The 12216-nt window shown below is 35.1% G+C and overlaps 1 protein-coding gene across 1 annotated transcript in view; it reads right to left on the bottom strand.

Moving 5' to 3' along the window:
- LOC107563831 (potassium voltage-gated channel subfamily H member 7-like) overlaps window positions 1-9385 on the bottom strand; it is a 125868-nt gene extending 116483 nt beyond the window's left edge. Inside the window, exons 1-2 of the mRNA XM_016248796.1 lie at window positions 8953-9385; window positions 6806-7036 (exon numbers count right to left, since the gene is read on the bottom strand). Of these exons, the coding sequence (XP_016104282.1) occupies window positions 6806-7036; window positions 8953-9028 (307 nt within the window). The 5' untranslated portion in view covers window positions 9029-9385. The remainder of the gene's footprint in view (window positions 1-6805; window positions 7037-8952) is intronic.
- Window positions 9386-12216: the final 2831 nt, after the last annotated feature.

Genomic DNA, 12216 nt, shown 5'->3' with positions numbered 1-12216 from the left:
ACTCTCGGAGGCAGACGTTTCTAAACTTATCCTTTCCAATCATCCTACTACCTGTCCGCTTGATCCTATCCCCACTCACCTCCTTCAAGTCATTTCTTCTTCAGTTATACCCTCGCTCACTCACATTATCAACACCTCTCTTCACTCTGGTACATTTCCCGCAGCATTCAAGCAGGCTCGGGTAACCCCACTGTGCTTAAGAGACCCTCTCTAAATCCAGCACTTTTAGAAAACTATCCCTTCTTCCGTTCATTGCAAGTCACTTGAGCGAGTTGTGTTCAACCAACTTTCTTGCACAGAACAACCTCCTGGACAGCAACCAATCTGGCTTGGCCACTCAGTGGCCACTCAACTGAGACTGCCCTGCTCTCGGTTACTGAAGCCCTGAGACTGGCAAGAGCAGCTTCCAAATCCTCAGTACTCATCTTGCTGGATCTGTCTGCTGCTTTTGACACAGTTAACCAACAGATCCTCCTGTTCACTCTCATGAAGATGGGCACCAGTGGTTCAAGTCTTACCGCACTCCAGTGGTTCAAGTCTTACCTCTCTGGTAGGTCCTTCAGGGTGTCTTGGAGGGGTGAGCTTTTTTAAGTCACAACTTCTTGCTACTGGGGTTCCTCAAGGCTCAGTGCTTGGGCCACTTCTCTTCTCCATCTACATGTCATCTTTAGGATCTGTCATTCGTACACGGCTCCTTTTTCGTTTTTTTCATTTTTTTCCCTCCAAAAAACGAAAAACAAGAATTCAGCTTAATTTTCTGTTTTTCGTTCAGGGGTAGAAAAACGAATACACATCTTTCTTGAATATTTGATTTCTACACGTGGGCGGGAATTAAACGCCCCTTTCTGCTGATTGGTCAGCCGAAGATTAAACCGTGCCATCATCATTTCTTCCGCAGTTCCACGAGGCAGAATAATAGTCCTCCGCTGCTGCAGGTGTACAGATTCTTAATTTTATTAAGAATCATGTTTTATACATTTAATCTTTTTCTCATCAGACAACCAGACAAATAAATGGCCTAGACGTGGATTTTTTCTGTGTAGATATAAATTCGATTCTTTGCATCAGCTGGGCATGTCAGTATATGACGGCTCTCATAGCCTACCCTGGTCGCCCAGTAAGTTTGTTTGTTTAATTAATGAATTACTTTTGAATCAAATATTTTAAACACTAATACAAAAAAGAAAGATTTATTAATATTTCTGATATATGAATTGTATTTTATTATTTTAAAAATGTAATCTATTGAAGCTATTTTATGATTTTTTTTGTTTTATTGTCCTCCCATGTGTATAAATAGAATCTCATTAAAATAATCAATAATCAACTAAGTGGAATTCCACAATGAAAAAATATTTTTCTGAAAATTATCATTTCAATATTTTTCCATTGTGGAACTGATTTTCACAAAATTAACCCCCTCAAATAAAAAAGATTATAAAAACGTGCTATATTAATATTTCTGATATTTTAATTGTATTTTAAAAAATTTTATTTATATTTTTATTATTTATTCTATTGGAGCTATTTTTGTCAGATTTTTTCATTTCATTAAAAATATTATTGAACCGACTTTCACAAAATATTTATCATTCCCCCAATTAAACCAAAAAACCTTAATATTTCTGATATTTTAATTGCATTTATTCATTCATTCTATTGAAGTTTTTTTTTCCTCCCATGTGTTTAGTGGACAAATTGATAATATTTCAGAAAAACTTTGTTTCTTTACTATTTTCCATTGTGGAAGTGACTTTCAAAATATCTTTATTCCCCCTAATTAAACAAAAAATCTTTCTATGCATGTATATGTATATGCTATTAGAGCTAATTTGTGTCAGCATATCTAATGGAAAATAAACATTCCATAATATGAACATAATTTGTGTGATACAGTGATACAGAGACCTCAAGACTCATCAACCAAACAACTAGTTCAGACACCAGATTCTGTTCAGGAACGACACTACAAGCAAGTGTACGGCTCATCAGCTTTGCATGAGCACTGTAATCCATCATGAGCTGCGAGTGAGGTGTCAGATGCACCGCTGTAACAACTCCATTAAGACTGCACACGAGCTGACATCTCCATATGCTCTTCAACACGCATGTGACATCAGAGCCCATTACCCACAAACCTCTTCATCCGCAACGCGCCCTGGAAGTACTAAACAAACGCTCTTCACCAGGGGTCATGGCAGCATTGTGGCCTGATCTGCACACACACACACACACACACACACACTGATTAGCTTTCACAGCGACTTACTGTAGGGATTGCGAATCAATTTGCTGTTTGTTGTTTGTAACACTGTTAAAACTGTTTGAAGCCGCAGGCGTCTTTTTGTAGCGTCTTACAAGAAACTGCTTTTCAGATTGTCATCAGGACTATAGCAGATCTAGGGTGGATATTATGATGGTTTATAGACAGAACGTTGCCTTTTTATTATATTAGTTTAGCTTTTTTGAGTCTTTTGTTTTGAGCTCAAGTGTTACATAATGTGAAGCTCTTTTTGCTTCACATTACGTAACAGTAAAAAGAGAAGAACTCAAATGAGATGGGATCCTTTTATTTGTGAAGTATTAACTCGATTATTCAAGAAACAGTCATCACTGTATGTTATTTACGTAGAAAGCATATTTTCATTCCATTTTCATCATTTAAGCTAGTGGTGAAAAGTTTGGGGTCGGTAAGATTTTTTAATGTTTTTGAAAGAAGTCTCTTCTGCTCACCAAGGCTGGATTTATTTGATTAAAAATACCAGGGGAAAAAAACATAAAAATAGTGAAATATTATTACAATATAACTGTTTTCTTTTTAATATTTTTTGAAATTGTATTTTATTTATGTGAGGAAAAGCTGAATTTTTAGCACCATTACTCCAGTCTTCAGCGTCACATGATCCTTCATAAATCATTCCAATTTTTTTATTAAAAATACAGAAAAACACTAAATATTGTGAAATATTATTACAATTTAAAATAACTTTTTTTCTTTTCAATATTTTTTAAATTGTATTTTATTTATGTGATGCAAAGTTGAATTTTCAGCATCATTACTTCAGTCTTCAGTGTCACATGATCTTCAGAAATCAGTATAATATGCTGATTTGCTGCTCAACCAACATTTCTGATTGTTATCAATGTTGAAAACAGTTGTGCTGCCCAATATTTTTAGGGAAACTGTAATACATTTTTTAAAGAGTATTTGATGTGCAGAAAGTTAAAAAAACATCCTTTATTTGAAATAGAATCTTTTGTAACATTATAAATGTCTTTACTGTCACTTTTGATCACTTGAATGCATCACATGTTGTTTAATACGTCTTTTGATTCATTAAACATCAACAAAAGTCTTATCAGATCCTGATTACCTCATTTTAGAGGTGCTTCTTCTCCTAAACATCTTATCTATATCAAATTTAATTACACCTGCTTTATAATTCATATCTTTGTCTGAATAGGCCGCACAAGGTTCCTGGCAGAAGCCCTGGGTCTCAGGTGAGCGGCGCTGCTCTGATGTGATGTATTGTTAGTCTGTGTGTACAGGGTGTTGAATTTCACTCTCAGCTTGATAGCACTCTTTAACCGAACCTCTAATGATTCCTTAATGAGGCTCAGTCTGCGTTTCAGTCCTACTTTTATGCTGGCTAAAACGCTGCTTATTAATATCTACGTCCGGGGGAATGGCTGTTGAAATCGCCCGACACCAGGTGCTATTAAATTGCAGTATGCAGCTGAAACTGCAAAGGCGAGTGATTAAACAATAGCTTTAATATATATATATATATTCCCTAGCTGAAGTTCATTGTTAAAGGTTTTTAACTCTTGCCGTTCTTCCAGTATGTACCTAGTATGTAATAATTTCTAGGCAGCATGTCAGTGTTATACCCATGCAATATTACAGAGATATGCTGTTATGTGTTTAATAGATATCAGAAAGACAGTTAATCATGTGTATTTACAGTCAGTATCCCTATGGTACATTATTGGTATGTTTAATTGCATTCTTGCAATTAAAAGGGTCTTGAACTAACAAATATGCTGTTTTTGAGCCACACATATTTGATTTTTCTGTACTATTACATATTTTCTGTACATTTCTTCTACATATGGATCTTTTTCGACTGCATCACTGGCAAGTTAAATACATGCTGTCATTCACAGAATATTTTTATTATAAATTATTGGTATTATTATTGTCAAATGTCAACATTTCAGTTATGCATTTGCTCATAGGGGATTTTTATGTATATCAGATTATCAATTATATTTTTGTCAGCCAAACCCCTTTGGTGTAAAATATTTCAGTCCCCGTGAGATTTTAGGTTAATATTTGATTAATTTAACAACACATTTGCATGTTTATAGTTTAATGATATCAGTTAATTGTCACATGGCATGCAGGCCAACAAATAAATTATTTCATATTTTTATGGTGTTTATTAATCTTATTTAAATTTAAATGTATATATGATAATATATTTTAATTAACTATTTAGTTATTCGTTTGGAAGTGTTTAAAATAATATGAAGGTGCTTGCTTGCGCAAATCTCATAGTCACAAATCCAGTGTGTCGTGGGTGGTTGCCATGGAATTTCTGTGAATTTGATATGGTTGCTAGGGTGTTCTGGATGGTTGCTGAGTGGCCAAAAAAAGCTTATCACACTATGATTTTCTGGATTGTTTTTCTGCTTTTTTTTATTGTCCTCCCAAGTGTATAAATGGTATTAATCAAGTTAAAAACATCAATCAAGTTACCATTGTGGAATTGGAAAATATGAAAAGAAAATACAATTGATGTATTTGGAGCTATTTTATATCAGAATATATCATTTTTCATATATAATTTTTATAAACATTTTTGATAATTGATCTATTTTCAGAAAACTATTTTTGGCTATTTTCCATTGTGAAATAGACTGTAACAAATAATTGTATTCACTTACATTAGAACATTCCAAATTGATAATTATTTCATTATAATTTTTTCTATCTATTTTTATGTTCCTGGAGCTATTTTATGTCAGAATATTTAATGGAAAGAAAATATTTCATAATATTCCAAATAGATAATTTTCGATTGTAATTTTTGATAATTTTTCATAAAACATTTGTTTTTTCATCTTGTATTAGACTCACAAAATATTTTATTCCCTCCAATTGAGCAAAAACTAAAATCTCTCTATTTTGCATGGATTTTGAGCTATTTTATATCAGAATATTAATAGAAATAAAATGTTCCATAACATTCCAAATTGATAAATTATTATAATTTTAAATAATTTATAATTTTTCATTAAAAAAAACACTGTGGAATAGACTGTCACTTTAATTAGTCATTTGTCCCCCCCCCCAAATTAAATAAAAAATTTAATATAAAATTAAATTAAATAAAACTTTCAATTTTTAAGTTATTGGAGCTATTTTATGTCAGAATATCTCATGGAAATAAATATCATTGGAGCATAATTTGTAACCCAGAGGGACAGGGAGACCTCATGGCTCATGTAACGCACACACTGGGTTTCTGGCTCATCAGTAACGCATCTTCCTGTGTAGCTGTTCAAACAGTGCTAGCAGAGGCCGATCTGAGCTCTAGCAGCAGACGCTGGCGTGTGTTTTTCTTTAATCCTGTGTGTTTGAAGGGATTGGACAGGCTGAGGGCTGAATGTGACTGAGTAGCTCTAGGCGGGTGTAAGGATGCCCACATTAGTGAGTCTGCTTCACTGCACACTTCAGCTGAAATCAGCTTTCCTCCCCACCAAATGAGACGCTTGCGATATTGTAGCCGAGATGAAACAAAAGAGAGAGGGTATGTGAAAAAGAGACACACTACTCGCATTTCTTGTTCTGTTCCAAACCTGCTGTTATAGGTGTCGTCATAGGTGCACTTAAACTAAGTGTAAAAATACACAGAATTCATTCAATACCGTAAAGCATTCAAACTTGATGATTTTACCTAATAGGTGGTGTATTATGTATGCTTGTTAGTGTATTTTGTGTCAGTTTAGTTTAACAACATTTAGTTTATCGCCTATTCTTTTGTAACCAGGGAAACATCTAATTGTATTTTTTTTTATTCATTCATTCATTTAATCATGCACTCACTCACTCACTCACTCATTCAAATTGTAAAAATTAAATCAATAAATAAATACCACTAATACTAAGTATTTCCTAATATAATTAATGTATACAGTCATTATTATTGTTATTAATTACTATTTATTTAAATAGTTATTAGTAATTATTAGTAATTATTATTAACCATAACTATTATTATTATTATTATTTAATATAACAACAGTATAGTTACAGTACTAACATTTATGGTTGTTTTTTTCTTTGCTTTTAAACATTAAAACACATATAATAAATGAAAAACTATAAAAATTAAAACAATCAATTAATATCAATCAATCAATCAATATACATATATATATATACATTTTTTTTTTTTTAATTCTAAAGAAAAACTGCAGGGAAACTTCTTTTTTAAAATGCTTCTCTTTTTTTGACAGATGTATAGACCATACAAAAAGTTTCTCATTACAAACTTTTTCAAAAGCATGTTATAAGCGACTCAAACTCACAGCACTTGCAGAGATGGAGTTTCCATCAAGCTGTTTGTAATGCAAACACACGTCCTGAGTGAACGGCCCCTTAGAAGGCAGCTGCATTCTGTTTCTAAGCAAGGATGCTTGGTTTTGGAACAGAGCCATTCTCTCTGTTGATCTTTCTCTCTTTCTCTACACAGTTCAAAACCACTGACCCAAAAGGAAAGGAAGGGGTTGGACTCACCGTCCTTGCGATGGTACGTAATCTCCACTTTCCGTTCCTCTGACCCCAGGAGAGCCTGGGCCACCTGCGCAATCGCATGTCTCTTGGTTTGCTCGCCATGCAGGAAGTCGCATGTACAAGGTTTCTGCATGACATCCGGCCGTGAGAATCCCGTCATCTCACAGAATGCGTCGTTACAGTAAATAATAGCACAGTTCTGGACCCGGGCATTGGCTATGATGAACTTCTTATCTGTAAACAACCAAACACCACACAGAATTAGGATAGTATGGGCTTGGATGATCGTTTGATGAGAAATTAGTTCAAATTTTAACACAGTGTAAGATATTGTTCAGACGCGCAAGCGAAAGAGGAGATCCATTTGATCTTGCATTGCCATTTAAGAAGCAACTGAAATCAAAAAGATCTCATTTGTAGTTTTTATTGACACATAAGCATGAAGTTCTGACTTTCTTGTGTTTACAGTGAGATTAAAAAGATCAGATATCATTTTATACCAGTGATTCCCAACTGAAGATATGTGTATTCCACTTGGAAAGACTGTAAAATTACAATTACATTGGATTGGTTTTGATATTTTTATTTATAAATAAATGCATCCTTAGGTCTCTCTCGGTCAAGTTTCTCCATAATTGCTCCTAGAACTCAAAAGTCAAGACAAATAAGCTCAAGTGAGTCTGTTTTTCATCTACAGCATTGATTGTTTTTAGTTTATAAGTGAGTAATAATAGACTTGCAGCTTATAACATTTATGACAATGTTAAATGGTATCAGGTATATTATTAGGTATAGCCTTACTGAAGGGACTGAGGAGGGAACGTAAGCCAGGAAAGGTTGGGAAACACTGGTTAAACAGTGACATTTTTGACAGTATTATTATTACTACTATTGACAAACAAAGATTTAGTGTACATAATTTATTAACATTAATAACAAGCGAAATTCACTTGTATTATGTTTTAATATTTAATGTGTTTTATTGTTTTTTTTTAAATCAACACAAATTCATATTTTATATAACTTTTATTAAATTGCAACGTTTTTTAATTGCATCATCAAATTTAACCTGAGATTTTGAACACTCTAGCAACTGTACAGCTTATGCTTAAAAACCTTACATGCCATAAAAATCTACTAAATATGTTCCAGTAGTCTAGATTTCGCATGCATGCATGCGTATATGCTTGTGTGTGTGTGTGTGTGTAATCTTCAGTATGAGAGCATCGTTTATCTGACCATACATACATGCAGAGCATGCTTTCATTCATGCATTTCAATAGTATAGCTGCTGTGTACATAAACGCGGTCATCTGACAGATGTATCTGAAGTGTAAACACTAAAGAGTCACAATGCTAAAAGTCTCCTGACTGTCATCTGCCAGTCTCTCTGAAAGCCTTTGTGTCGGTTCCTGTCGTTACTCTGATGCCCTAAAGCTTTATACAAGCTATATGACATATAATATTGTATATTAAGTCATTTCATAGTTAATTTTTTTATTGATAATAGTGTTTAAAACCTTATATGAAGAAGCAGTGGAACATATGCACACAAATGCAGTGAATGCGCTCAAACAAACAACTGTTTTCGTTCCTTAAATGTAGCTGTGTCTGTGTGAATATAGTACATATGTGACCCTGGAGCACAAAACCAGGCATAAGTATCACGGGAATATTTGTAGCAATAGCCAACAATACATTGTATGGGTCAAAACTATCGATTTTTCTTTTATACCAAAAATCAATGTTCCATAAAGATATTTTATAAATGCCCTACCGTAAATATATCAAAACTTAATATTTGATTAGTAATATGCATTGCTAAGAACTTCATTTGGACAACTTTAAATGAGATTTCTCAATATTTAGATTTTTTTTTTGCACCCTCAGATTCCAGATTTTCAAATAATTGTATCTCTTTGCATTGTTCTATCCTAACAAACCACACATCCATTGAAAGCTTATTTATTCAGCTTTCAGATGATGTATAAATCTCAATTTCAAAAAAATGTACCCTAATGACTGGTTTTGTGCTCCAGGGTCGCATATTAGCTGTATTTGTATATGCATTAATACTAGCACTTCATTTATGATCTAAATCACATGAAGACAAAGAATCGTATAGCCTATGTTTGTTTTGCAATACTTACTCTGCCCCTCGAATTTCCGTATTATTAGTCCAAGAAAGGTATTCTGAGGAGCGACATGACCTCTCCGTACAGGCATGATTAAAACAATCTTCAGCTGTTCGTCCGAAAAAAAAAAAAACCTCCTCAAAGTTATCGCTGCATCTGAACGGCGGCTCTTTGTCCGATCTCTCCACTTCCAGGGCGCTTTTGTCGGTGTGAACTTAGATACGGTGGTTGTAGTCACACGCGTGTCGGAACCTTGGCTGAACTCCCCGAAACCGACACCGACGGAAATCGGTGATGAGGAAGAGTCGGGTGAGCTTCGGGTGCAGGAGCATCGCTGTCCGCAGACGGGTAAAGTCCTGTGTGGTGCTGAAGGCGAATGGAAGACTGTGTTGAGATCCGCCTCTAGGGGCTTTGACTGAGCTCCGCCGCCCAGGGCTGACACTAAACTCACCCCAGCGCGCAGTCAGCCTCAGCGGCGCTCATTTCGGCGATGATACGTGAAGGGGGTTGAGCTATCGCGCTCGTGACTTTGAAGTGTACAAAAGCAGCAGAGGCGTGGATTTATGAAACTAATGAATGTAAGGTGCGAAGTAGGCTACACAATATAGGTGTGTCCCAAATTGCGTACTCATACACTATTCTATGCCGTTTTGTAGTGTAAATAGTGCTAGTAGCGTGTTTTCACACTAAAAATTCAAAAAAGAAAAAGTGCACTTTAAATACCCGAATGATGCACCGAAAAAAGTGAGTGTGGAATGTTGTAGGCCATCTTTAATTACGAAGGGGGAGGGGCTATTAGACTCCGATTATTATGACAAAATGACCTTACAATTAAAATGCATGGTTGAGTACAGACTGTAGTACACAAGTGTAGCCTATGAGTGTGTAGTGTGCGTCATTTGGGACGCAGTAAATGTTTTACACATAGCTTTAAACAAGAGCGGTGTCAGCTTTTGGTGTTTATATAGCCTAACGTATTTTTAACGTAAGAGAAGATGCTGCCGTTAAACTTTAAAGTGGCTTTCGGTGTCACTGTCATCCTCCTTGAAGTTATTTTAGCTGCACAAAAACAGCTCGTTAACCCTCTGGGGTCCGAGGGTGTTTTGGGCCCTGGAGACGTTTTGACATGTCCTGACATTTGTGCTTTTTTCAGTTGCTAATAAACATTTGAAGTCTTCTTATTTAATATTGAAAACGTCATGGAATCACAGAAGTATGAAATGAACGAAGGTTAATATCGTAAATAATTTGACGCCTACATTTTTCGAGTTTCTGGCTAATTTGGGGAACGGAAGGGACCAGATACGAGATCAACCAATCAGAGAGGTTCCCGAATCTCACTCGATGTTTTGATTGGTTAAAGCTAATGTACAATATCTTCCTGCTTGGCGCCTATGATTCGAATACTAGTTTTTTTTAACAATAAAACTTTTGTAAGGATAAAAATTACTGAATTTTTATTTTATTTTACAGTGTGCTGTCATTGTTTCTCATATAACAAGTAGATTACAAGTATTCTTGAAGATAATAGACATTTTGCTAAGTGTGCTAGCGGCACCAAATTAGAAATCGGGTTGAACAAGATGAACCAATTGTATCTCAGAAATAACCTACACTCTAAAAAATTGCTACACTCTAAAACCCAATTGCTGGGTTTGTCCCTATTTTACCCAGCACTGGGTTGTATTTAACCCAGCATTTTTAGAGTGTATAGAAAACCCTTTTCAAAGTTTACCACATTGAAAGGTGTTTTGTTGTGTCTCATTCAAATCTTCTTCTCAGCTGCAAATACAATGACCTGTCCATGGTCCTGAACGGCCCTCTGCAATAGTCCCACTCTTTACTACCAGACCTTTACTTTGTGAACCCTTAATACTGTACCTAAACATTATAAACATGATGCAAATTTACTGAATGGGCTTCTCCGCTGCTATGCGGGCGTTTGCATTAATCCATATGTGCCTGCTGACAATTTCAAGCTAATCTCCAAGGTTGGGTGGTTTGTGGCTTCAGCAGCGCTTAAAAAAGAAAGAAATAGCAGAATGGAAAGCTTGTCTTACTGAAACATCTGTCCCAGTATTTCAGTGAGGGCTGAAAACCCATCTGCTCCATTGAGAAAAAACAAGAGGATGGACAGCATTGAAAAGCAAACAACAACTACAACAACAGACCCGCCTTTAATGTTGGACCTACTGCTCCTTTCCCAAAATGTCTTGTCAGATTTAATTGTTTTTGTGTCTTTGTTTGATTTGTAAAAGGGTAATGTAATCTCTATTATCTTTATTGTTTCTCCTATAGACAGCAGTGAGAATGAAGAGCAAATGGAGACATCTGCTTCTCTGATTGTGTCCTGTGCAGTTTCTCCTGTTCAGTATCCTATAGAAACCTTTTCACCACAGAATGAAAAAATGAAGAAGGTAATTGTGACTTTTATCTTACAATTCTGACTTTTTCCCTCACAATTCTGAATTTGTATCTCGCAGTTCTGAAGTCTTTTTTCTCTAAATTCTGAGTTTACATCTTTTCCGCCACAAAATAGAAATAAAAGGTAATTGTGGATTTTCATTTGACAATTCTGACTCTTTTGTTGTAGTTGTGAATATATATCTCACAGTTCAGACTTTTCTTCTCAAAATTGTGAGTATATTGCAATTCTGTGTTTACATATTATGCAATTCTGAGTTAATATCTTGTAATTCTGAGGGAAAAAAAGAGTCAGAATTGGGAGATAAAATCTCTGAATTTCATGATATTAAAAGAATGTGACAATAAAATAAAATTGTGAGATAAAAAGTCACAATTGCCTTTTTATTCTGCCTTTTCTTGCCTTTTTATTATTTTATCCTGTGGTGGAAATAAGCTTTTATATCTCAGACTGTAATATCTCAGATTTTCAACCTTGCTGTGATCATTTCTAATCAAATTATTGGAATTGCTATCCACATTAATTTACAGAGTACATAAATGCAATGATTCTACAAGCAAGACATCTTAAAAATTCATTAGCCTAACTGCTGGAGTTTGTTTTAAGACAGACTGGAAGTGTTTTGATAAAGTCTTCGTCTGCAGCTCTGATAGGGAGTTTAATTGCATGTGGAGCTCACAGTGATGATGACGATGGAGGCGATCTGGGTTCTGGGTTCTGGGTACCGATCCAAACAGAAAGTGTACTGTTGCTATAGTAACCTCCTCAGACTAAGCCCATTTCTGAAGACTCCCACCACCCAAATCTTTTGTTTTGACTTCCTGTGGGGGAGTTCAAGCCTTAATTGGGGGAGT

The sequence above is a fragment of the Sinocyclocheilus grahami genome, unplaced genomic scaffold, assembly GCF_001515645.1.
Source record: "Sinocyclocheilus grahami isolate Dianchi unplaced genomic scaffold, SAMN03320097.WGS_v1.1 scaffold891.1, whole genome shotgun sequence".
NCBI lineage: Eukaryota > Metazoa > Chordata > Actinopteri > Cypriniformes > Cyprinidae > Sinocyclocheilus > Sinocyclocheilus grahami.
Note: the sequence above shows the minus strand (reverse complement) of the source record. Positions and strands in the feature narration are given on the sequence as shown.